Source organism: Dipodomys ordii, unplaced genomic scaffold, assembly GCF_000151885.1.
Source record: "Dipodomys ordii isolate 6190 unplaced genomic scaffold, Dord_2.0 Scaffold3, whole genome shotgun sequence".
Classification (NCBI taxonomy): Eukaryota; Metazoa; Chordata; class Mammalia; order Rodentia; family Heteromyidae; genus Dipodomys; species Dipodomys ordii.
The window spans coordinates 15,360,953-15,385,473 of record NW_012267219.1 but is presented as its reverse complement, the minus strand read 5'-3'; the positions used below and the strand labels follow the sequence as shown (position 1 = coordinate 15,385,473).

The 24,521-nt window shown below is 42.3% G+C and overlaps 1 protein-coding gene across 1 annotated transcript; it reads left to right on the top strand.

Moving 5' to 3' along the window:
* The first annotated feature begins 88 nt into the window (after nucleotides 1-88).
* On the top strand, nucleotides 89-5,680 carry Phlda1 (pleckstrin homology-like domain, family A, member 1). The gene is made up of 2 exons (XM_013023002.1): nucleotides 89-1,272; nucleotides 1,686-5,680. Exon 1 carries the CDS (start codon nucleotides 89-91, stop codon nucleotides 1,244-1,246), a length of 1,158 nt encoding a protein of 385 aa, XP_012878456.1. The 3' UTR covers nucleotides 1,247-1,272; nucleotides 1,686-5,680.
* The last annotated feature ends 18,841 nt before the right edge of the window (nucleotides 5,681-24,521 follow it).

The window sequence follows — 24,521 nt, the reverse complement described above, 5'->3', positions numbered from 1 at the left end:
CGGAGCGGTGCGGAAGCCCGTGGGCGGCGAGGGGCGGAGCCAGGGGCGGGGGCGTGCTCGCAGCCGGCTTCGGGAAGGCCCCAAGTTAATGAGGCGTGCGCCAGCCGCCGAGCGCCTCTCGGAGCTGGGCTTTCCCCCGCGGCGCGGCCGCCAGGAGCCGCCTTTTCCGCTGGGTGTCACTCGGGGGTGGGGAGGATGGCCCGTTCAAAAGCGCCGCGAGGGGGCCCGGCCAGTGCCCTTCAGTGAGCGCTCGCCAGAGGACGGCCGAGGCCGGGCAGCTCGCGGCCCCGGGACCTGGAGGCGCATCAGGACGCGGCTGTCCCTGTGCCGGGACCCCGAGCCGCCGCCGCCGCTCTGCTTCCTGCGCCTGAGCCTCCTCTGCGCGCTCCGGACCGGCGGCCGCGGGAGCCGCTGGGGCGAGGACGGCGCGCGGCTGCTGCTGCTGCCCCCAGCCCGGGCCGCTGGAAGCGGAGAGGCCGAGCCGAGCAGCGGAGAACCCGCTTATGCCGGGAGGATGCTGGAGAGCAGCGGGTGCAAAGCGCTGAAGGAGGGCGTGCTGGAGAAGCGCAGCGACGGGCTGCTGCAGCTCTGGAAGAAGAAGTGCTGCATCCTCACCGAGGAGGGGCTGCTGCTCATCCCGCCCAAGCAGCAGCAGCAGCAGCCGCAGCCACCGCCGCCGCCGGGGCAGGGGGCGGCCGACCCGTCCCAACCCAGTGGCCCCGCGGTCGCCGGCCTGGAGCCGCCGGCCAAGCTTAAGGAATTGCACTTTTCTAACATGAAGACCGTGGACTGCGTGGAGCGCAAGGGCAAATACATGTACTTCACGGTGGTGATGGCGGAGGGCAAGGAGATCGACTTTCGGTGCCCCCAGGACCAGGGCTGGAACGCCGAGATCACGCTGCAGATGGTACAGTACAAGAACCGTCAGGCCATCCTGGCCGTCAAGTCCACGCGGCAGAAGCAGCAGCACCTGGTCCAGCAGCAGCAGCAGCAGCAGCAGCAGCAGCCTCCACCCCCGGTCCCCCAGATCCAGCCTCCACCCCAACCCCAGTCTCAGCCTCAACCCCAACCCAAGCCTCAGCCTCAGTCACTCCACCCTTACTTACATCCTCATCCACACGTGCACCCCCACCCGCACCCGCACCCGCACCCCCACCCGCACCAACTACAGCACCAGCACCAGCCGCCACCGCTCTCGCAGCCGCATGGCCACCGGCTGCTCCGCAGCACCTCCAACTCCGCCTGAAGGCGGCAGCACCCGGGCCAGACGCGGTAAGCAAGGTGCCGGCAACTTGGGAGAGCAGGAGAGCGCGCGGGTGGGACGGGGAGGAGAGCAGGCCGCTTCCTGCGGGGCCACCCGGGGCTAGAGAACCGAGAAGCCGTGCCAAGTTTCTTAAGGGGTGGAAAGAAGACCGCGGGGAGAGGCCGGGCTTCGAGGCCGGGGTTGGGGGACTCTGGGCAGGCCTGGAGGCCGAATGTCCCATCCAAGCAGAGGTGCACCCCCTTCCACACCCGTCCTCAGCTGTCCTGGTTCTGAGCCCTGACTGTGCCTAGGCGCTGGGGAAAACAGCCCGCCTTTGTGGTCAGCTTTTACCCTCTAGACTGACCCAAGGAGAAAACGGGTCTTGCAGGATTCTGAGCCACCTACTTTATCCGGTGTCTTTTTTTGTTTTGTTTTCTTCCAGGTTTGGAGGACTTGAGGAAGTGGGGCGATAGCATTCGATGGTCTTCCCTTGGATAAAAAACAACAACAAAGCAACAACCAAACCCCAACAACAAAAAACCCCAACAACAAATACAAAAAATCTTGTAAAACTGTCTCCCCGTCCCACCTTGATCGAGATGTTTGGATGTCACGTGACCGATTCCTTAGATGTCTGCACATTCTTCATCACAGGACGGGAAAGGATGTTGGAGTCAAGAAGACTTTATTTATGAACCTCTGAAAGGATATTCGTACGAACGTAGTGGACCTTCTAGGAGCGACGGTGTACTGTAATTTTATTTAAATGTATGTTTTGGTTTATGATTATTTATTAGTTTTTTTAAAGACCTGTTCTAAGACATTTCTGAATGTAGGGCATTTTTAAAACACACGCACACGCACACACACACACACACGCACACAAACTTTCTTTTCAGAAACCAGAATAAGTTCCAGTTTTGCAAAAAGAAACAAGAGAAAGGGGTGGTGGTGAGGAAAACATTAAGACTCCATTCAATATTCCTAGCGCATTTTTCAGAAGACCTGGTGCTTTCATTGTTAAACCAGGTGGTGATACTTTTTTTATAGTTTTTTTTTTAGATATATGGATAAGTGTATAGAGAAGTTTTTAAAAACTCAGAATTGTACAATTATGGAAATGTAGCATTCAAGATAATGTTTTTCTTAAAGGAAACCAGTATTAATGAGACTTGATTTCAAAGTATTTTGAAACATAACCCAACTGATAGATAGCAGGATGATTATACTTGGATTATGTGGTAGGGCTGGTATATCACCTGTGTGTTGCAGACCCTGAGTTCAATCCCTAGCACCTCTCTCCCAAGGGACTGTTTTTCATTGATCATAAATATAAATGCATAAGTATCTCAGTTCAGAAATGAAGGGGATCATTTAATTTAATCAAGTATTTGCCTATCAAGACTTCCCTTTAACCAAGATTTTTGCACACTAGACTTGAACACCATTTTCTGATCCTTTTTACTTTGTCCTAGAAACACACTAATAAGTCTCGTCGTTGATTCAGCATACAGTTTGTAGCTATTTCTGAAAACTAAGCGTTATAACTTTTGTCTTTATACTGAAAATAATGTTGCATAGAGAAACCAACGTTTTTTTTCTCTTTATTGCTCTGAGAAATTTGAGGGTTGTATGTTTTACTTAGATTGCTAAAGTCCAATTGTAAAAGGAAGGACTGGATAAACACTGGATTTTCAGTAAGAAAACAACCCCAGTCTTGTTTTTAGCAGCCACTTGTTTAGGCGTCTGAAGGGCGGGGGAGGAAAAAGGATGTGCTTTTAAAGGTAGAACAAACCCTCTTCTGTGTTAAATCAAAGGGATGGTCAAATCCACAAGGACAGATGCTACTTTAACTGTATATGGAACCACAAATGATACCCAATCCTCCTGGGGCTACAAATCACTTCCTATCTGCATGGCTTTTCTAATGGGTTTCTGTTTCCCATTATCTTTTTCACAGGGTCTTGGTCAGTATTTTTCCAGTATCCAAATTGAACCAATCACTAGTAGACCATTGTTAGGTTATGTGGTCAAGAAATGAAAATAGAATTTCCTGCTGGAAATGTCTTTATTCTCCCATATAGAAAGAAGTATTAATGAACTTTGAGAGATTCAATTTCGAGATCATAATGCATCCAAAACTTTGCAGGGGAGTACTAAAATGTAAGCAGAAGCTGTAAAGTGGACTTCTGCTTCTGGGAACTGTTTACATTGCAGTTGTAAAAATAGGCTGCCAAGATGTAAAAATCTAGTATTTGTATATGACAGCTTGGAGAGTCAGTTTGAAAAATCCTTTGTTAAGTTTGCCTTGACTTCCTTAGAACTTTTGCTCTCTTTCAGTGAGTGTTCCATACTATTTTAGTTTTAATACATGCTATTATTCTAATTCCCAATTCTTTCCAAACGGAGGATTTTTTTAATTCTGAATTCTTGTGCTGTATAAACATAAAACCCATAGCAAATAATTTGAAATATATCTATATAGAGAGAGATAAGTATATAGATATACAAGTATATAGATATACCCAGACGCCCTTTTAAATGCTGGCAGTCATGGCTCTTAACAGGGCAATCAGAATCTTTTTTTTTTTTACTTTGTCCGTAGTTTTTGTTCTGCTGTAACATTTATGTTGAATTGACCTGTCTTTCTAGTCTAAACCTCCTTTAAACTGCCAAATTTGAAACTTCAAATAGAAAAGAGTAGGGTGGTTTTTGTTATTTTGACACTTTGAAATTACTATAACGTAATCATTTTCCAGAGCAAATGACCATACATGCTTAAAAAAACTAATAAAACAAAATACAAATACACATCTGTAGTATCTTGCTGGCTCTACCTATTTAAAAAAAAAAAAGATACAAACCCCCTGAACTGACAAAGTCAGCTTCAAGAAACAAGATGAAAGAATTTTAACCCCAGAAAAGAAACAAAAGGGCAAGTCCCAAGAGAAAACCTACCCCTTAAACAAACAAACAAACATAGACTGTAAAAGGTTGAAAAGTTAAAAGGAATACTCATCCATCTGGAAAGTGAACTTTCATCCTTGAACTTGTGTTAGTGCCCTGCCTCCTACACAGTCTGCTCAATAACTATTTGTTAGGATGAATGAAAGGAAGAAAAAAATGTTTCTTTCTCTTCCTCAATGAGTATTTCCTTTTAGGCTTTCATGTTTCCTGAGAACAACTAATTCTGGGACAGGCTAAGCATCATGAAGTTCTTTAAACTTGTTTTCTTAGCAGAAATCCAGTTAGATCTGCTTATGCCCGAGGTCAGATAGTAAATGTCTGTGAAGGAACCATTTTAAAATGAGCATTCCAGCAAGCTGGAATTCTCTGATCATCGTATGAATTAAGCCAACTTCCTCATTTTATAACTCACATTTTTCCCACTGATGGCTTAAAAAAAATCTTACACATTGCTCAAAAGAATTTCTCTTGCATGTAAACACTTAGGAAATCTGGCTTAATGTACTCTCATATATCAAACACCCCATTTCGCCTCATTTTCAATCTGACACAAGTTTGCTGTTAGTGTGTGAGTTCAAACATCCCTGTTTGTGTCCACAGGGAACATGAAATGGTTTAATTTGACTGCAGGTGTTAATCATTGAGGGAGCAGACTCAGAAAAGGGATTTAGGATCTGGTGAACATATACTAATTCTAAAGATCTTCCAAAGAGCTTCATTGAACAAGGATGGGCCTGTGAGTATGTTTTGTTTGTTGTATCAAAGAATGTGTTCTTGTTTTACCAAGAAACACTGTCCACAGAATAACATTGAAATTTGGATTTGGTAGATCATGCTATGGAAGCCATGTGATTCTCTCAAGAGAAATATTCTTATTTAAAAAGCAACCTAATACATCTTAATTGTGGAAGTGCGTTGAGTGGGGTTTAAAAAAAAGACTATTTTCTATTTCTTGACCCAGTTTTGAAGTCTGACACTTAATCTGTAGTATTTTATGCCAATCCAGATTTATATAAAATCCAGTAACACAGTCACCTTTGACTTTGTTGACAGGAGACGGAAATGCTTTGGGCTGGGGGGATAGCTGAGTGGTGGAGTTCTTGCCCAGCCTGTGTGAGGCCCTGGGTTTGATAACCCTTCGGTCCGGTCCGTCTCAAAAGGAATTCTTGTTGAAGTCATCAGAAACATCTCCATAGAGGGGAGGGGAGTCTGCTCCCCAGTACTCTGAATCTGGATGAGTGGGAAGAGGGTCTTTGCAGAAAGATCAAACTATTGTCTATTAACATCCTGTGGTCAGCCTCTACTTCAAGTTTCACAATATGTATCACCATGTACAAAATGCTTTACAGATGATTGTAGCATGGTCAGAATTTGTGTAAATAGGTCTCTTAAATGATTTTGGAGAGATGTGATTTATTTTTCATATTTTCAAAATGCATTCCATTTCAAATAAAGTATCTATTGAGATGACTGCCCTGTGGATCTTTTGAAGGCCTCATTCTCCTTACACCCACACTGCATGCCTATAGCACCAAGGTTCTAAAGAGCTTGGCTGGTGTTAATGCTGACCATTATCTATGAAGAAGAAAATGACATTTGAGGTATGAATTTTCATTTTTAGAAATTCAGTCAGGCATGGCAGGCACATGCCTGTAAATCTAGCACTCAGGAAATTGAAGCAGGGAGATTGTGAATTCAAAGTTGACCTAGTCCACATAGTGAGAGATGCTGTCTCAAAAAATAATTGGGGATTTTAATATGATTCTTGCTTATGTTTTGGTGAAACACTTAGCATTCAAAATGCTGATAAAATTTAGATTGAACTTTCCATGTTTTGCTACAGCATGAGAGATTGTCTCCATTGAATTAGCTTGAAGACAGTTTTCTCTTGAGTCTTGGGTCTTTTGAAAGAATAAAGCTTTGATTTAAAGAGAACCCTGCTTAAAAAAAGATGTCTATAAAATCTCCTTTTTTGTGTTGAATGCAGAAGAGAGACTTGGTTCAATAAAGAGAAGTAGTATCACTTTTTCTTATACTCTCCATTGGTATCTAAATCTCAAAAGATTTTAAAATATAAGCTTTGTGCTCTTTTTTTTTGGAAGCAAGATCTTGTTACATGATCCTCGCTGGCCTCAAACACATGATCCTCCCGCCTTTCTTTGCTTCCTGAGAACTGGAAATATATGTGTGGACTCACATGTTTGGCTCTGTATTCAACAAAGATTTTTAAAAAGTTATTTATAGTACTATCATTTTGATGATTTTTTTTGCTTACTACTTTCTCCCTTTGGCTGGTGCATTAGTGTCTCTTAAGATTAGACAACAATACCTATGTGTAGCTGATACATGTCATCCACATTGCCACTTGGACCAGCATGAATGGACAGGAGTGTCAGTAGCTGTCCTGCTATCCATGAGTGAGCCATTTCTACCAGGAAACCACCCCCCAGGGAGGACCACCTTACTCTGACCACAGCCCTTTGACTAGCTCCTATCTAGTGAGTTTGTTTTGGGGGACAGAAAAGAAGCCAACCCCTGTGGTCCAACAGAAAAATAAATAAATAAGAGAAAGCGATTCCAATCCAAATAAGATTATATAGAGAACTCAGATGTTATAGCAACTAAAGAAAAGAACACCAAATAATTCCTAATATTCATAAATTTTGAGTCAAATCTGTATTAAAGGAGGAAGAGCATGAGCATAACATTGCAACTGTCCAGAATTACACACACACACACACACACACACACACACACACACATCTCTCTGAATAATAAACTCATTGGCTATTATGGTTTGACTCTTAAATGTCCCCTAAAGGCTATGATGTTGAAGGCTTAGATGCTGTCTGGTGGTGCTACTGGGAGCTGGTGGAATTTTTAGTAAGTGGGACCTAGGGGAAGGAAGTTAGGCCATTGGGGGGCTGTGGCCTGGCAGAACCTCTATCCACACCTCTCTCTGTCTTTTGCTTTTCAGGTTTTCCCTGCCATGTGCTTCTTTCATGATGTCGCATTTCATTGTTGTCCCAAAAACAAAGGGACCAATAGATTGGGACCATGGACTGAAACCTCTAAATCTATTTGCCAAAACAGGCCCTCTCTTCCTTGTCTGTCTCTTATCACAGTGACAGAAAGCTTGCTAACATGACCTGTGAGTCTTTTCAGAAACGTATCCTGCCTTGTATATTCCTAAAAGACCTGTTGGAAATCCTTTCACCAGCCAGAAGGAAAGGCCATCGCTAGGTGACTCACATGGGGTGGATGACCTGGAACCGCAGCCTTCCCTACAGAGTGAGTCAGTACCTGAGGACAGTTCAGACAGTGAAGTCCACCCTCTTTCCCCTTGATGAACTGCTTCACAGACAGTAGTGGGGAGTGTAGCTTGCACCCTGTGAGGGCATTCACCTGAAGCATTTGATGTGTAGTTAAGGCTCCGGAAATGGAAACTTAGAAAAAACAGTGTGTTCATGTTGCATCCTCTCAAGCCCTGCCAGTCATTTATCATAACGTGAGCGAACACATCCCCTTCCTCCAGTAAGACCACACATCCTGTGCTTCCAAAGCAACTGAAACAAAAAATGACTGTTCAACCAGTGTACAGGAAGAAACAGGAAATGACTCTTGGGGAGTTTCAAAGCTGTAATTATGTCACTGTCTTCTACTAGTTTTCTCCTGAAGTGGATAGTTCATACAGTTCATTTCCTACTAAAGGTGACAGCTCAGTTATTTCGAAAGTATTCTGAACTTTGCTGTAGCAAATTCTAACCAGTAGTGTGGCATACTCCGGCAGGTCTGACTCATCAGCTCAAAGAGCGGACCAACCTTGTGACTCATCGCAGTCAAAGGAGCCAAACTTGTAACAGTTTTAGACATAGTTTCAACCCCTTCTTGCCTTCTTCCCTACCTCTCTCCCTTTTTTCTCTGTCTCTCCCTCTCCCCGCACCCCTCCCCACTGGGTCCCTCTCTCTTGAGCTACTAATGAAATATTCATTTCATGAGGTGTGGTGATGCTCACACCTATAATCCCAGCATTCAGGAGGCTGAGGCAGTTGAGTTGCAAGTTAAACCCAGCCTCAGGTACCCAGTGAATTCCAGGCCAATTTAGTCTCCATAGCCAGAATCTCAAAGCAAAGAACAAAACCAAAAGAAATGTCCATTTCTATAAAGCTTGGCTTTAGTTGGTAAACCTTGAATGGTCCTTGCAAGTATAAATGCATGCAATTTTTGTGTGTTCCTATGTTGTTCCACACCTTCCCAGGTTTCCTTGCTCTTAGCTTTGTTGGCCTATGAAGGCTAGTTGGTCCATTTGAACAGCGCTGGGCAGAGTTGGCCTATCCAGAGCTTTCAGCAGCCAGCATTGAAGGTTAGTCCCTACCCTGCCTGAACGCTTGTTAAGCAGCAGTGGTGGCCTGTGGTGGTGCTAAGTTGCTTTCAAATTCCCTGTTGAATTTCAGCACTCTTGCTGGGACAAATGGCTTTGTGTCAGTGGGAGAAGAAGTACTCTTAGTCTCCAACAGGATAGATGGACCTTAGTATATGGAGTGCATCTGATACTGGTCACACTGTGCTGACTCAGTATGGAGTAGTTGTAATCATTGCCAGATGTTTAAATGAAATTCCCGCTGCCTTTGGATAGTGTTAGGTAGTTATGAAACCTGAGTTTCTTGACTTTAGCAGCTGAACCCAGGCTGCTAGTTGCTTTCTATAACATGGTAGGCCAAAATGCTGAGTTTGAAATCAGAAAGATAATGGTATGTAAGGAGCTTAGACAAACATCTGCCTTCCCTCTCCATTTTAGCGAGGAAGAAAATCAATCTTGGACTTGGAAAAAATTAAGTGAAGTAAGCCAGACCCAAAGAAACATGTATGTTTTCCCTCATTTGTAATAATTAGAATGTGCCTATAAATCTACAAGTAAACCCAATAGATAGTAAAAGACAAAAAATTACACTTGGACATGATAAATTAAACAGGACTGTAAACATTCACACAGTGAGACCAAAGAAGGGTATTCTTAGGAGAGGTTCACAAGGGCTCCATAGCTATGTGCTTATGATCATATAAATGATGCTTATCAAAATGAGCTCCAAGAAATGGAAACAAGAGGTTTTTAAAATTTACTCTTTGTGGGATTTTTTTTCCTTTCTGCTTTTCCCCCTATGTTGCTGTTTTTGATTTATGTACCTTTTGTCTTGTATGTAACTATCCAATTTGGGGAGGGTAAGGGGACACACAGGAACAGGGGGAAAAGGGGTGAACTAATTCAGCAGTGATACTCACTATACAACTATATAACTCGTAGGGGAGGGGGGCTCAGGAGGGAAAAAACTGGGGAAAAATGCAGGAAGAGGTGACACTATTCAAAAAGAAATGTACTCGTTACCTAACATATAACTGTAACCCTTCCGTACATCACTTTTACAATAAAAATTAAAAAGAAAAAAGAAAATGAAGTTTTGAGGTGTTATCTGCCCAATATCCCACCAGCAGTTAAAGGCAAAGAGATGATAAGAACTTCAATGCAGCTCCCAGGGTTCTTAATTGTGTACATACAAGATGATTTATCTTACAAATAATCACTTGAACCATTTACACAACATTCAGAAACTTTTCAGCATTTAGGTGAAAAGGTTCATAGATTCATTACATCTTTTTTCTCCAAAACTATAATTTTTATTTTAATAAAATTGCTGAGAAAGGGTTTTTTTTTTTTTTTTCTTTCCTGGGCCTGGGGCTTGAACTCAGAGCCTGGGCACTGTCACTGAGCTATTTTGCTCAAGAGTAGTAGCACTATAGTGGAATCATCTACATCTGGTCTTTTTGGTAGTTAACTGGATATAAAAGTCTCATGGACTTTCCTGATCAGCCTCACTTTGAAATACCATACTTAGATCTTACCCTCCTAAGTGAATGGGATTATAGGTGTGAACCACTGGTACCCAGCAATAGTTTTGAACTCTTGATCTCTCTGCCTCTACCTCCCAAGACATAAAGTCTTCTTATGGTCCTTATAGATATTAAGAACACTGGTAAAAAATAATTGACTAGTTTAATTTTAGTTTTTTTTTTTAAAAGAACTGTGATTTAGTCCTCAAGTAATAATCTAACCATGAGTTGTAGAAATATAAACCACATGAATTAATAGAAATCTCAAACAGTTACACAAAAGAAAACAAATATATTTTGAAATGAACATATTTCAGAATAGGGCTGTTCTGCTCTTTCTATATAGATGTGTATCTATATAAGTGCATTGAACACCATTTATTTAGAAACGGGACTAAAAGCTATTGGAAATTTATTTTATCTCAGGAGTCTTAAAATATTCATGGAATGTTTCCAGTATAGCTAGTCCCCCCTGAGGTCTTGAAATTATCTGTGGAGTTGGAAAATGTTCAAGTAATTTGAATGTTTATTCAGTTATTTGAAGACACGGGCTTTCCTAGCCTCTGTAATATGGTGACAAGGGAAATAATCTCTTAAAAGGGTTGTTTTTGTTGTTTTTGGTGGTGGTTGTTTTGTTTTTGGTGTTGGAAATTTAAGCCAGAGCTTGAAAAATTCTAGGCAACCTGTTTAACTTTGAGCTACACCTTCTCCTCTTCCCCCGGCAACACAAAAGGTTTACTTTAAGTAAAATACCTGTAGATCATGAGATCTATGTATCTATAGATTTATCTGTGAGGTTGTAAAAGGTAGACAGTAAAACCTGTGGCTCCCCTTCTTGGCGCCAGGTGAAATTCATTCACATTACCATTATATTAAATCTATGTAATAGTTTCTTTATAAAAAACCTCTCTAGACTATTGAAAAACAAAAAAAGATAATATTTTCTACTGTATTTCTTTAGCTCAAAGAGTCAACGTGAAGATTTTAGAACTGGTAGGGAGGGAAAAAAAGATTCCCAGAGAATCCATGTAATTGGCCTCCAATGATCTGCGTTCTAGTCCGAATTATGTATGTGCTCTGTCTGGTGACACCAGTATTTCTTCTTGCATAAAATAACGCTTCCCGAAGTTTCATTCACAGCTCTTGGCTCCCTCCCAGAGTCAGGCACTTGTCACAAGGCAGCAGGTTCCCTGCTGGTTCTTGTGCCGTGATGACTGGGACGCTTGATAGGGTCAATGCTGACAGCCGCTTTCTCTGACAGAAGATTGTCAGCATTCTTGACCCGAGCACTCTGGAAGCCTGGGAAAATACTTGGATTTCAATGTGGCTTTAGAAAACAATATTGAGTTGAACCAAATGATTGTCAAAGAGGTCTGCAGGAAAGCTTTTGTGCGATTAGATGGTTCTCTGTCGCCTAAACTGATTCATGACTACCTCAGCCCACAATCAGGGTACCCTGTTGTTTAACATGCATTTCATAAAGAATCATTGTCATACGAAATTAATATTCTTACTTCAAACTTATTGCAAGGAAATTAAGGTTTAGGATTGGCTGGGCACTGCTGGCTCAAGCTTATAATCCTAGCTCCTCAGGAGTCTGAGATATGAGGATCATAGTTTGAAGCACGCCTGGGCAGAAAAGTCTGTGAGATTCTTATCCCCAATTAAGACCAAACGTCCAGAAGTGGGGATGTGACTCAAGTGGTAGAGAACCAGCCTTGAGGAAAAAAAACAAAAACAAAAAAACTAAGGGACAGTATATAGACTCAGAGTTGAAATCCCAGAACACACACACACACACACACACACACACACACACACACGAAATAATCAGGTATGAGATAGACGGGGGTGAGTTGTAAGGCAGGTGAGAAGATTCTGTCCTGTAGACATATGAGGCAAAGTGAAAGATTCCCACCAGGCCTGGGCAGGGAGGAGATCTAGTAAGAAAATGGACAGGAAAGAAAAGAACTTCTCCAGAGACTTTCTGAATCCATCTTTCCTTCCCCTTTGTGGGGGAAAAATATTTTCCTACAAAATCAACTTCCCATTAAGACTGTGGGTTGTTTCTACAAGGTTAAGAATATTATTATTTTTAGAGGAAAAGGAAAGTGAAGAATTAAGCTTTCCCTTCCAAATCATCAAATGTAAAAAGTAAACATGTACAGATTTTTGTATACCAATTATACCTCAAGAGAGCTGTTAGGACTCTCTTTGAAGACTTTGTTTCTCCCCTAAAGTCAGTTTCTATAAAAGAAAATAAAAAAGAACCCAGTGAAATTTTTATGAGTTTTCTGTAGGCTAAAGACCCTTAAGAAATATTTCCTTGTGGGCTAGGAAGGTGGCTCAGTGGTAGAGTGCATGCATGAGGCCCTGGGTTCGATTCTTCAGCACCACATAAGCAGAAAAAGCCAGAAGTGGTGCTGTGGCTCAGGTGGTAGGGCGCTAACCTTGACCTGAAGAGCTGAGGAACAGTGCCCAGGCCCAGAGTTCAGGCCCCATGACCAGCAAAAAAAAAGAAAAAGAAAAAAAAAAGAAAGAAATATTTCCTTGTAATTTGGTTTGAGTTTTAAAAGTCCACAGTCATTAAGACCATTTCCAAAATAGCCCCTAATCCTACATAAGATATGAGATAATTTATCTTCACACAGGATTGATTTTTGAGATTCATTCAGACAAAACAAAATGTTTAGTCCAGTGCTGAGCTCCTAATGAGTGTTTGGTAAAAAGATGGCTACAATAACAACAAGGTTTTAGAAGTGTGTGGCAGGAGGATTTTTGTGCATATAAAAAGAAAAACAAAAGCCAGGCACTGGTGGCTCTTGCCTGCAATCCTAACTGCTCAGGAGGCTGAGATCTGAGGAAGCCAGCCCAGGCAGCAAAATCCGTGAGACTCTTCTTTCCAATTAACCACAAAAAGCCTGACGGCTCTGTGACATACAGAGACTTGAATGCAAAGCTCTGGGACAGCACCCAGGCCTAGAGTTCAAGGACCAGTTCAAGGCCCACTGGCAAAAAAAAGAGAAAGAAAGAAAGGAAAAAAGAAAATAGTATCTGATTTGTCTATGGACAAATGGATAGAGAAACTTTGGAATATATACCTATGTAAATAAATATAAATGTAGAACAAAGAATACCTAATAATGATTGCATAGTATGAAAGAATAGAAAGATCTAATGTGCAATACAAGAACTATTAGTAGAGCATATTAGTAGACTGTAGCTACTCCTGCCACAGAGACAAGGGAAGAATAACTATGTGTGATTATGCCTATGCTAATTTATCTACAACAGTAGCCATTTTACTCAAGGATGGTAAGCTTACCATGCTTACCATTCTTAATTCTTAAGGTCTACTTTATAGGAAGTGACATAGGGGTTTTTGATTGCTTACTTTACAACCTCTCTTTGCATCAGAAGAGATGAGAAAGAGGCAGATAGCACCAGTGTATACTCTCAGATCAAAAGGGTCTCTCTAGCTCAGCTGTTTGCATTGCTGGAGGCTAAACATCTAAGTGGGCTCATTTCCATTGTCCGCCCATTTCCACTGTCTGTACCCCATTTCATGACTTCATTACTTTACCTCCCTCCCCTTCTTCCTTTAACTACAAGGAAACAAGTTTTGTCTTGTTTTTGAACTGAGTTCTGTTTTGGCTTTGCTAGACAGTTTAGTGTGCCTGCAACTCCACTGTACCAGAATGACTATTCAGAATGATAGAAGTTGCTACATTGTCAAAGAATCTGATTCTTTGGTAAGGTGGGCTGTATTCTAATGGGATCTAGAAGTCTTTTCCACACCATGGCATGGAGAGAAAATGAACGCTTCTAAAAGACTTGGTTTAGGCAGGAAATGCATTGAAGCAGAGTCTTTTTATTACCTGAACACTGTAAGTGGTGTTTTACTTCAATTGTGTACCTAGAGAGAACAGCAATTGGGAAATAATAATAGAACACTCACAATGTTAGTTACCTTTTGTTTCAAGCACTTACTTTATTATAGATGATTTCAGGTAGGTATTGCTCTCTTGTTTTACTGATGAGAAAACAGAAACTTATAGACATTCCCAGAACGGGAGGGCAATTCTGCAGCAAAGCTCTGATTGGATGTACTTCTAGGGGCAGGAAGGGGGCTGACAGCCAACCCCTTGGGTAAAGCAGGACCAGGGGAGGCCCAGGGCAGCCAGATACATTGTTTCCAGATAGAAGACAGTGGCCTGGGAATGGCTAGAACATGATCCTTATGAATCTCTATCAGAGCTTGGATCCATCATCCTCTCAGACCACCCTGTAGACAGATGGAGTGGTTTGCAGGCATTGTTTTATTTATGGAATGATGAGGTTCTGAATCGAGGGAGCAACGCATGGAGACTGGTCTTATTTAGCATTTCTTCAAGAAAAAACATGCCTTTATAAGGAGTGGAATGGGAGTTGTGACAAATGCCACTGCACGGGGAAGTAATGAAGACAGCTCCCTATCCCAGGGCCCCTCCTGGCACTCTGTACCCTGTACCCTGGCCTTGTTGAAGAGAAATACATGGCCAATGGGAAGGCTTGGTGCAGGACTGTCCAACCAATGGGCTAAGGGGCAAGCTACACAGTCCATAAGCAGAAAGGAGGTAAAATCTCCTCTCTAAGGGATGGGAGCTGAAGAACCTGCCCCGTCTCCTGTGCTCCTGGCCTTTAAATGGTACCTTTGGGGATAACTTACCAAAGCAGGCTTAAGGTGCTGTCCTGATACCCATCTCCTTTCTGGGCTTTCTCATCTGACTGCATGCTGCCCAAGGTGGGTGCTCTGACGGTGGTGGTGTTACTGTAAGCCAGCCTGGGCAGAAAAGGCTATGAGACTCTTATCTCCAACGAGCCACCAGAAAACCGGAAGTGGAGCTATGGCTCCAAGTGGTAGAACACTAGCCTTGAGCAGAAAAGCTCAGGGTTAGCACCCTGGTCCTGAGTTCAAGCCCTATGACCCACCAACAAAAAGAAAAAAGAAAAAAACATGTCCTTTATCTGGGTTCCCCTATCAGACCTGCTCTCAGCTCCTTTGCCTCAGGGTGCTGGTAGTTTGTCCTCTTCCCCTCCTCCCCTTGCTTCCAGGAAAGCAGGATGCCATTTGCTTTCCCTCTTGGCTCAGAAATGGGAGTCCCGGTCTCCCAGGTGTCTGTGGGTCAAGACCAAAATCCCTTTGCTGTTTCTCCTCAGAGGCCTCGTGGCCCTTTACAGGAATACAGAATCCTAGTAGCCCACCCTTCCACCCCCCTGTTTCTCAGTGTTTGCAAAATAAACACACAGCTTGCTGCCCCAACATGACAGGTAATATTTAAAGTAGCAAAAATAATTCTTTATGAGTGACTTGCAGAAACCAGGCCAGACTTGTGTTTTTAAGCAAAACCCAGGCACTATTTCAGTAAGGTCTTGTTAAGCCCAGAACTATTTTTGAGGTTGAGTGCTGAGAATCCTTTTGAGTACAAAAGCAGAGTCCCTTTGGGCACATCAGACCACCCCCAGTGCTACAAAGTGGATCACAGAGGCATTCCAAAGAGAGGCTGGGAAAAATCTGACAGGAAATATTCCCAGAACACTCTACTCCCAGAGTCCCTGTTGGCTCACGACTAGGGTATAATTGTAAGCAAAGCAGATCAACTTCAAAGAATAGCGATTTCTATACATGAGCATCAACCTCAACAGACGGGAAATTGCCCTCCTGGCTTTTGGCAACACACAGCATCTCTCATGCCAGGGCATTCCAATTCTAACCAAGAAAATGCACATGTTCTATTACGTGGGGCCATATCCAAACCTCATCTCCAGCCCTCCACCCCTCATCCTATCCCCAGTGTTCTCTAAGTCCCAGACACTTTTTCTGGGGTTGGAAAAAGGAAGATGGTAGGAAGGCTATAAAGAAGCCTGGATGGCCAGGTAATTGGGTCTTTTATGCTGTCAGGACTGGGTAGACTTCTGGTGATCTTGATAATAAATTTTCAGATTAATCCAAGAGTTAGCTTTGGATTTAGCCTAAGTCTCCAAATTGCACTTGGTTCCTCATATGACAAATGACAAGGCTAACCCCTGATCCATGGATAGGCCTTATTTTGAGATGATAACTGTATGTAAACAAATATATTTAGTACCTGGCACATAGGAAATGCCAGTGCTTCTACAACCACATCTAGTACATCTGGAAGCTGGTAACAAGCTGCTGGCTACTTGTGCTGGCCACATGTTGGCTTTTGGGTTAAATATGGTACAGGCACACATTTTGTGCTTACCACTTCTATTATGAGACTATTTTTTTAAAGTCATGATTCTTAATATGGCAGAGCATTGCTATATCTCAATTTAGTTAAATAAGAATCTCACCAGGGAAGGGTGATTTAAACAGACTGACAGTTCTAGTTACATTTGCTTACCTGAAATTCATTCATTTTATTTCATGAGCAATCTTTATTCAAAACAAGAGATAGTATTGTATGTCAGCAGGTGTTAATCCTGAGTATGTCTAGGATGCTGAAAGGCTATTAAGAATTGCAACAGTGGCCTCCTTAGGGTAGATTCAAAAGCTGCTTTTAGGAAATAGTTAAATAATTGAAACCCAAGAAAAAAGAATCAATTTTTAATTATTGTTCTATGTGAAACAATCATTCTCAATTGTTTCTACAAGCTATTTATGTACATCTATATGTATGTATGTGTATATATATTGAAGTGCTGAATATTAAAAGCTTTGCAAATGCTAAACAAATGCTACACCATTGAGCTACCTCTCTAGGTCTAGGCATAAACTTTTTATGCCACCTTACATTTCTAACTATGTTGAGCAATTAAGGAAAAGTAACAGTTCCTGTTCTAGACCATGTCTGTGAGGAGCCAAGAATCACTAACATTCAACCATATGCTAATACATTGCAGGAAGAATATCTTGTGTCTAAACTAGAAAAAGATTAATCAGATGGATAGAAACCTTCAGACAAGGTGTCAGCAGGCAGCATGCACAAAGGTACCTGCAAACTCACCCCATATTTCTACCCCTGCTTTTCTTCAGTGTGTCTGGTGAGGATGGTCTCTCCTTTATGTCTATGGGATATAGATATATGGCTTTGGTTTTAAGTGATTCCATTTGGCCAGCAGGTTGAAGAGATCACTTTTCTTTGGACACAGAGAATTCACTGCATTTTTCCACAGACATCTGGTCAATGGATGAGCTCTGCAGTGATGTGGGAAAAATAAAAGTGATATTTATTAGCCTCTTTGTTGTATCAGGCACTCGGGTAATAAGATGCTTCCTGTGTTCACCACTTTTAATTCCTAAAATGAGCCTTTAATTAATTGTTGTTATCTAAACTTTACAGATGAGGCAACAAAAAGGTCAAGGGATTTGTCCATAATAAAACCAGGATTCTCATGCTCTTCTGACTCCTAGCCGGTATTACCAGTGGTATACTGGACATTGCTTGGGATCAGTAGTGACAAGAGCTCCTTGGCATTCAGTTCATTGAGAAGCCATTGGAACATCTTCCCCTCTACCAGTGGGAGCAGGGAAGTGCTCCTTCTTGCCTTTCATTGGGCCTTAAGGTAGAAGCAACTCTCCTACTTCTCAGGAAACTCAGCCAGGTGTTTTGCATTTCCAAAATATTTAAATTCTAGTTCTTCTATCAGCCTATCTTCATCTCTGGGGATGTAATCTAGCAAGATACTGAACATACATACTACCCCCCCCCAAACACACATGAACGCACACACAATGTCCTAAGGACAGGCTTTAGAATATTTTCATCACTTTAAAAAGAAATCCTTTAAGCTGGGTGCCAATGGCTCAATTCTGTAATCCTTCCTATTTAGGAGGCTGAGATCTGAGGATGGAGATTTGGGATGTTAGCCCTGGCAGAAAAGTCCGTGAGGGGCTGGGAAGGTGGCTCAGGGGTAGAGCACTTGCCTTGAATGCACGAGGCCCTGGGTTCGATTCCTCAGCACCACGTAAGCAAAAAGAAAAAAGCTGGAAGTGGCACTGTGGCTCAAGTGGTAGAGTGCTAGCCTTGAGCTGAAGAGCTGAGGGACAGTGCCCAGGCCCAGAGTTCAGGCCCCATGACCGGACCCCCCCAAAAAAAAGAAAAAAGAAAAAAAAGAAAAGTTAACTCTGTGAGATTCTTTCTCCAATTAACCAGCAAAAGACTGGAGACAGGAAAACACAGGCTCAGGCAAGAATACCACCCAGGCAGGCCATGGCTTCCAAAGTTCGCCAGGCACCCCCAGGACCTCAAACAGGCAAGAGACACATGACAAAGATCAGTACAAAGTGCTCATTGAGGCCTTTGAGAAGAACCAGTATCCTGATTTCAGCAAGATAGAAGAACTTTCGGGGCTGACTCAGATTCCTAAGCCTCGAATCAAGGAAATTGAACCTAGGGCCTTCATGTAAGCTAGGAGAATGTGGAATCACTGAACTACATCCTGAGCCTGGTCAGGGATCCTTGGGGACCCCCTGATGGAGGTACCCAGTCTCAGCCTTGGGACATGTAGCAGTTACCTGAAATTATCCCTCCCCCAGGAAGGAGAAGATGAACTAGAGTGTTGGTGGAGAGATGTCCCTGAGGTCTGGTTTCAGAACCATAGAGCTAGGATATCAAAGACAAACCAGAAGAGCTCTGGTAAGAACATGGCCTGGGTGCAGGTCTCCACTGCAGACCCAAAATTGCCTGGAGCATCTGTCCCCAGCTGAGCCTTCTAGGAATCCAGAGAAAGAAAGAATCCAGAAAGAATATGCTTCTGATCAATCTACCCTCTGGAAAAGCACTAGTGTCTTGGGCCTTAGCACAGTCTGTCCTGACCTGGAGACTCTGGCCAGCATGCCAAGACAGCCTTCTGGAAACTTCTACTTTCCCTCCTTGGGTCCAGCTGAGTTCCCACCTGCTCTCCAAAGGCCCTCCCCACAACTGGAAGCTGAGGATGCTGGGACTCAAGTTTGTCTGGAGACATCCAGGCTGCTTCTTTATGGGGATGGAACTTTGCAGGGATCAGGGCAACATCCTTGCTCCAAGGAGCTGTAGTTACTGTGGGATTGGCAGCCACCTCTGCCAGCTGTGGAGCCAGAGGCCTCAGAGAAGCAAGAAACTTCCCCTTACCAGCTGCCCTGGCCAAAGTCAGCGTCTCCCTCTCTGCAGTGGCCTCAGCCATTACAGGTGCTAACAGAGCCTGCTGAGTGTCAGAGCAATGTGGCTTTCCTCCTCCTCCTCCTGAATGGGATGTCCCAGAGCACTCTGTGAGCCCCTTGGAGTGTGAGCCACTTGGAGCTCTGCATTTCAGGCTAGGACCACTGTAAAACTGATCTAAGCACTTACCTGCAATTGGGAGACTAAGGGAAATGATGTCAATGTCAGTGTGGGAATGCAGAGTATGTAGAGCAAGCACAAGACCTTGGGAAAAGAAAATACTTTAAAAAAAATCCAGGACTGGAATTCATGAAGCCCTGGGTTCAATTCCTCAGTACCACATAAACAGAAAAAGCTCCAAGACTGGCAAAAAAAAATCCATCTCAGCTGGGAGCTGGTGACTCACATCTGTAACCTACCTACTCAAAGAGGCTGAGATGTGAGGATCATGGTTTGAAGCCAGCCAGGGAAGACAAGGCAGTAAGTCTTCATCTCCAATTAACCAGCAAAAAGTACAGGGTTAGAGGCCTTGGTGTTGGTACAACACAAAACAAAACAACAACAACAACCAAAACAACTTTAGACTGTGTTGTTCCAGATACTTGTATCTTGATTCCTATTTTGCCCATTTCTAACTTAAAAAATTATGCTTTCTATTTTATATTTTGGAGATGAGTTTCTTTTGTTGTCTATTTTTACCTGTGTAATACTTTTAGCTGTTAGTATATAGTTCTAATTTACATTAGAATGTAGTATTTCCCAATTTAACTATAGGAAATTATTCTTTGTCTAAAAAGAGATGTACCTGACTAATGTAATTGTAACCCCTATATATATCATTTTTATAATGGCACTTAAAATAATAAAAAGAAATGATTCTTTTTTTTTTTTAAAAAGACTGGAGACAGATATGTGGTTCAAGTGGTAGAGTACCAACCTCCAGCAAAAATTGAGTTCAAACTCCAGGACCAGCATACGTACAAAAAAGAATCCCTAAAAGCATGAATAAAGTTTATTTCACAGACGAGGATGCTGCAAGGTTGGAGGCTCTGCTTGATTCTCAGGCAGTGAAGGCTTTCAGCAGACAGACGGTCGGTCAGAGGGTACATAATTCATATTTCCCCTGGTGGGGATGTCCATGCATGTCAATTGGGAGAGGAAAAGATGAAGAAGAATATGCATAAGAGATTCACTTGGACTAAGTTCTGAAACAGAACACGAGTTTTTTCTTTTGTCTGTATTTTGCTGTGAGTTCACAATCACAGGGCCATACTAGGACTAAAGGAAGGGAATGTGGTCCACCTGTGCGCAGGAGATGGAGAGACCATGAAGTTTGGACAAAAGTGGGCAACCTCTGCCTAACCACATCAAGCAGCAACAGGAAGTTCTGCCTTTCCTTCATGACCAACTAACTGCATTCTACTTGGCTCTCCAAACTGCCCTTAACCTTCATGGTACAGCCCCATGCTGCCTCATTTCTCCTGGAGGCTCAGTCTCCTAGTTGCCAAGTGCCAAGTTGCTTCAGACTCATATTCAGCTAATATTTGTATGAGTTAAAGCTCCAAAGTGAAGCATGGACTTTTTCTATCTTTTAAATGTGTGTGTGTGTGCGAGCGCACGCGCGTGTGCACGCGCACCAGTACTGGAGTACATTCAGTCTTAACACTCCATAGGGAGGATTAGTTGAACCTGAGCTCAGCAAAACTATTTGATGATCACCTTCCTAATTGATCTGCGGAACTTAGCTGCGAGTCATTGTTTAGGCCGAAAGCTGTTCAGATCCATAGTTACCTATAACCTTCTTTTTCTTTCTTTCTTAAGGCACAGGCTGAAAGAAATGCTGTCTCCCCAGAAAATGATCCCTGACCCTCACCCCCACCCCCACTCTCCCAGTCCTTTACACACCACTCCAGGTTTTTTGCTCCTGAAAAAAAATAAAAAAGAACCCTCAACGAAACTCCTCAGCTGTGATTTTTCTTCCCTAAGTTTCCATGTTTGACCTGAGGAGCATGGACTGGAAATGCCAGCTCCTTGACCACTGAAATCTACTTAGCACCTTTCTCTCCTGGGTCCTCAAGCTGCTGAAAGAATCCACATCCTCAGAGGCACAGGATCAAAGAGGAAAACCCTTTTGGCCTCAGATAATAATTATCCCAAGTGGCAGGAGGAGAACAAAGCTGCAATGCAATTTTATTGTTTTTTTTTTTTGGTTATTGTTGTTTTGCTCTTCCTTCTCTGCTGGAATTTTTATTATGATTGTTGAAAGCTATTTATAACAAAATAAACAGCTACAAATGTGAGGGAGTTGGGTTGCTGGACTCCCCTCTCCCAGCTGTGATGTTGTTTCTGCTCTGTTCTTCATTTTGAGGTAATTGGGCTTGCATTTGCACCTGTTTAGCATATGGTTTTCTAAAACTGTCATGGCTATGGGCATCAGAGCAATTAAGACTGGAAAACATTCCCGGAATCCTTTTTGTAAAAAATAAATAAAATAAATAAAAATTAAAAAAACACCACAAACCTCTAATAAATTAAAAGTGTCTTTCTTTTACTTCTTGGATTTTTGTGCGTTAGATTTAAAGAGTATAAGGCAAACTTTTTAGCACCTACTATGTTTCATCATTGATTATTTTTCATAAATATCATGGCATTTAAATATACCATGGTGAGGTTTTTTTTTTTTAAATAAAATGGTTCTAATTTAATGGGGTGGGGGAGTGCTGTGGCTTGAAGGCCTCATAGTCAGAGACAGTAATATGGTGTTGGATATGGTAGAAGGTATGTAGTTTTAGAGCTGAATGTTAATTGTCAGAGAAAAAGCTGATAGATACTGCTCCTTGGAAGTCTCTCTTTCTTTCTTTTCTTCCCCCTCCCCGCCAATTTCAATTGAATTCTAAGTTGTTCTCAGGTTACTCTAGTGGGAAAGTCTGATTTCTGACTCAAAGATACAAATTGTCTTGACTTTTTGGAAAATCTAGTAGAATTTTACAGATTTCTTCAAAGTAAAATTGAATGGACAGAACAAAGGTTGTATCAGAGAAGTCCTGGGTGACAGGATGTTCTTTTGGTGTTTTGATATTCCTCTCCACTTGAATTGAGTGGTTCATTGTCTTGCGCTAAGTAAGACTAGCAAGTTAAAATTTTACTTACATTTTTCTTGTTGTTTTTTAATGTACTATGAGAGTTTTTTTTGTTTCTTTTGTATGTTCTTTCCTTTATGGTATATCCTCTGTTGTCACTGTATTTGATTTTGGTACCCTGCATCTTGTATATACATTTATCTAATTTGGGGAGGGGAAGGGGAATAACAAAACTCTGAAACAAGGACATAAGATGATCCATTGCAACAATGACATTCACAAGATGTTAGGTTGGAAATGAACTTTACAACTTGGGGGAGGGAGGAGGGAGTGGGGAAAGTGGAGTGGGAAGTAATAGTAGGAGAACAACAAAGGAAGGGGTAACAATGCTCAACAAAAAATGTACTCATTTTACTCATGTAACTGTGACCCTGCTGTACAGCATCTTTACAATAACATAAAATTTGAAAAATTTACTTAAAGATGTACAGAGCTGTATGAATTTGGATTTATTTAGCAAATATATAATTTCACCATTGTTTCTATTTTCTTTTCGTTAGCTTTCTGACCATCAGGGAGCATGTCCATATGCTAAAAGATGGTCTAGCTCAGGAACTGGCAGACAATAGCCCTGGACCAAATCAGGCCACCGTCTTTCCCTTCCTTCTCTTGTCATTCACTTGCTTCTCAACTGCATCGGCAGACCAAATAACTGCGTCACAGACAGCTGGCTTCCCCAGCAACGTGGCTCCTGCGGTTGGTCAGGGACCTTCATTTCCAAAAGCCTGTGCTTGGATTCATGCTCTCCTGTAGCTGTCTTTTTTTTTTTATTTAATTTTATTTTATTTGTGAACATACTGTACAGAGGGGTTACAATTGCATGGGCAGGATAATGCGTACATTTCTTACCAAGCATTGCAGCCTCCTCTGTTTACCCTTCACATCCCTTCCCAGCCTCTCCCCTCCCCCCCAATCCCAATCCTTCTCCTTCCCCCCTTCCCCCGCCCCCCCCCCCCACCGACGTTGTAAAGCTCGTTTTGGACATGACAACTTGTACTTCTCATTGTTGCAACAGGTCCACCTGTATCCTTAAACAACTGGTTTTTCCCCATCTCCTCCACAAGTTATACTGACATCAAATATAGTGAAAGCAGGGGTTATACTGTGGGGGAGGGACATACAAAGCAACAAAGAGACCACTTTGGAAAGCAATATGGAGGTTCCTCAAAAGACTTCACATAGAACTCCCCTATGACCCAGCAATCCCACTTTTGGGCATTTACCCAAATGTTTACAAACAAGACCACACTAAAGCTACCAGCACAACTATGTTTATTGCAGCATTATTTACCATAGCTAAGATCTGGAACCAACCCAGATGCCCCTCAGTAGATGAATGGATCAAGAAAATGTGGTATATATACACAATGGAATTCTATGCCTCCATCAGAAAGAATGACATTGCCCCATTTGTTAGGAAATGGAAAGACTTGGAAAAAATTATATTAAGTGAAGTAAGGCAGGCCCAAAGAAACATAGGTCCCATGGTTTCCTTTATTTGCAATATCTAGTATATGTATGAGTCAGAAAAGGTCAGATAATGTGATGTCAGGAAAATGAACCCTTAGATATGTATTTTAATGTTTTTTTCTTTCATGCATGTGTTTCTAGTGCATTTACAAGATTATCCTGTAGCTGTCTTAAAATGAAATAACTTTTGATCATGCATTTTCATCTTGCATTGGGCCCTACAAATTAGATAGCTGGTCTTCATGTCCCAAACTGCAAACTGTCTGAGAGGTTACGGAAGTTTGCATAACTCAGACTTAGCTGAGCTTCCATTTTCATGTATTTGTAACTGTATTTATGGCTCTATATACCCAGATTCCACATCTTGGTTCCAATCCACCTTGAACTGAAACTATTTTTTAAAAATTGTGTTTCAATATGTAATATTTAATTAATTAATTATTACTGGTTGTGGGGCCTGAACTCTGGGCCTGAGTGTTGTCCCTCAGCTCTTCAGCTCAAGGCTAGTGCTCTACCACTTGAGCCACAGTGCCACTTCTGGCTTATTCTGCTTATGTGGTGCTGAGGAATCAAACCCAGGGCCTCATGCATGCAGGGCAAGCACTCTACCACTGGGCCACCTTCCCAGCCCTACACATTTTTCTTATTATTCCCTAAACTATATAGTATAAT

Coding starts and splice junctions, on each gene's coding strand:
- Phlda1 (XM_013023002.1), top strand. CDS start 89: ATGAGGCGTGCGCCAGCCGCCGAGCGCCTCTCGGAGCTGGGCTTTCCC.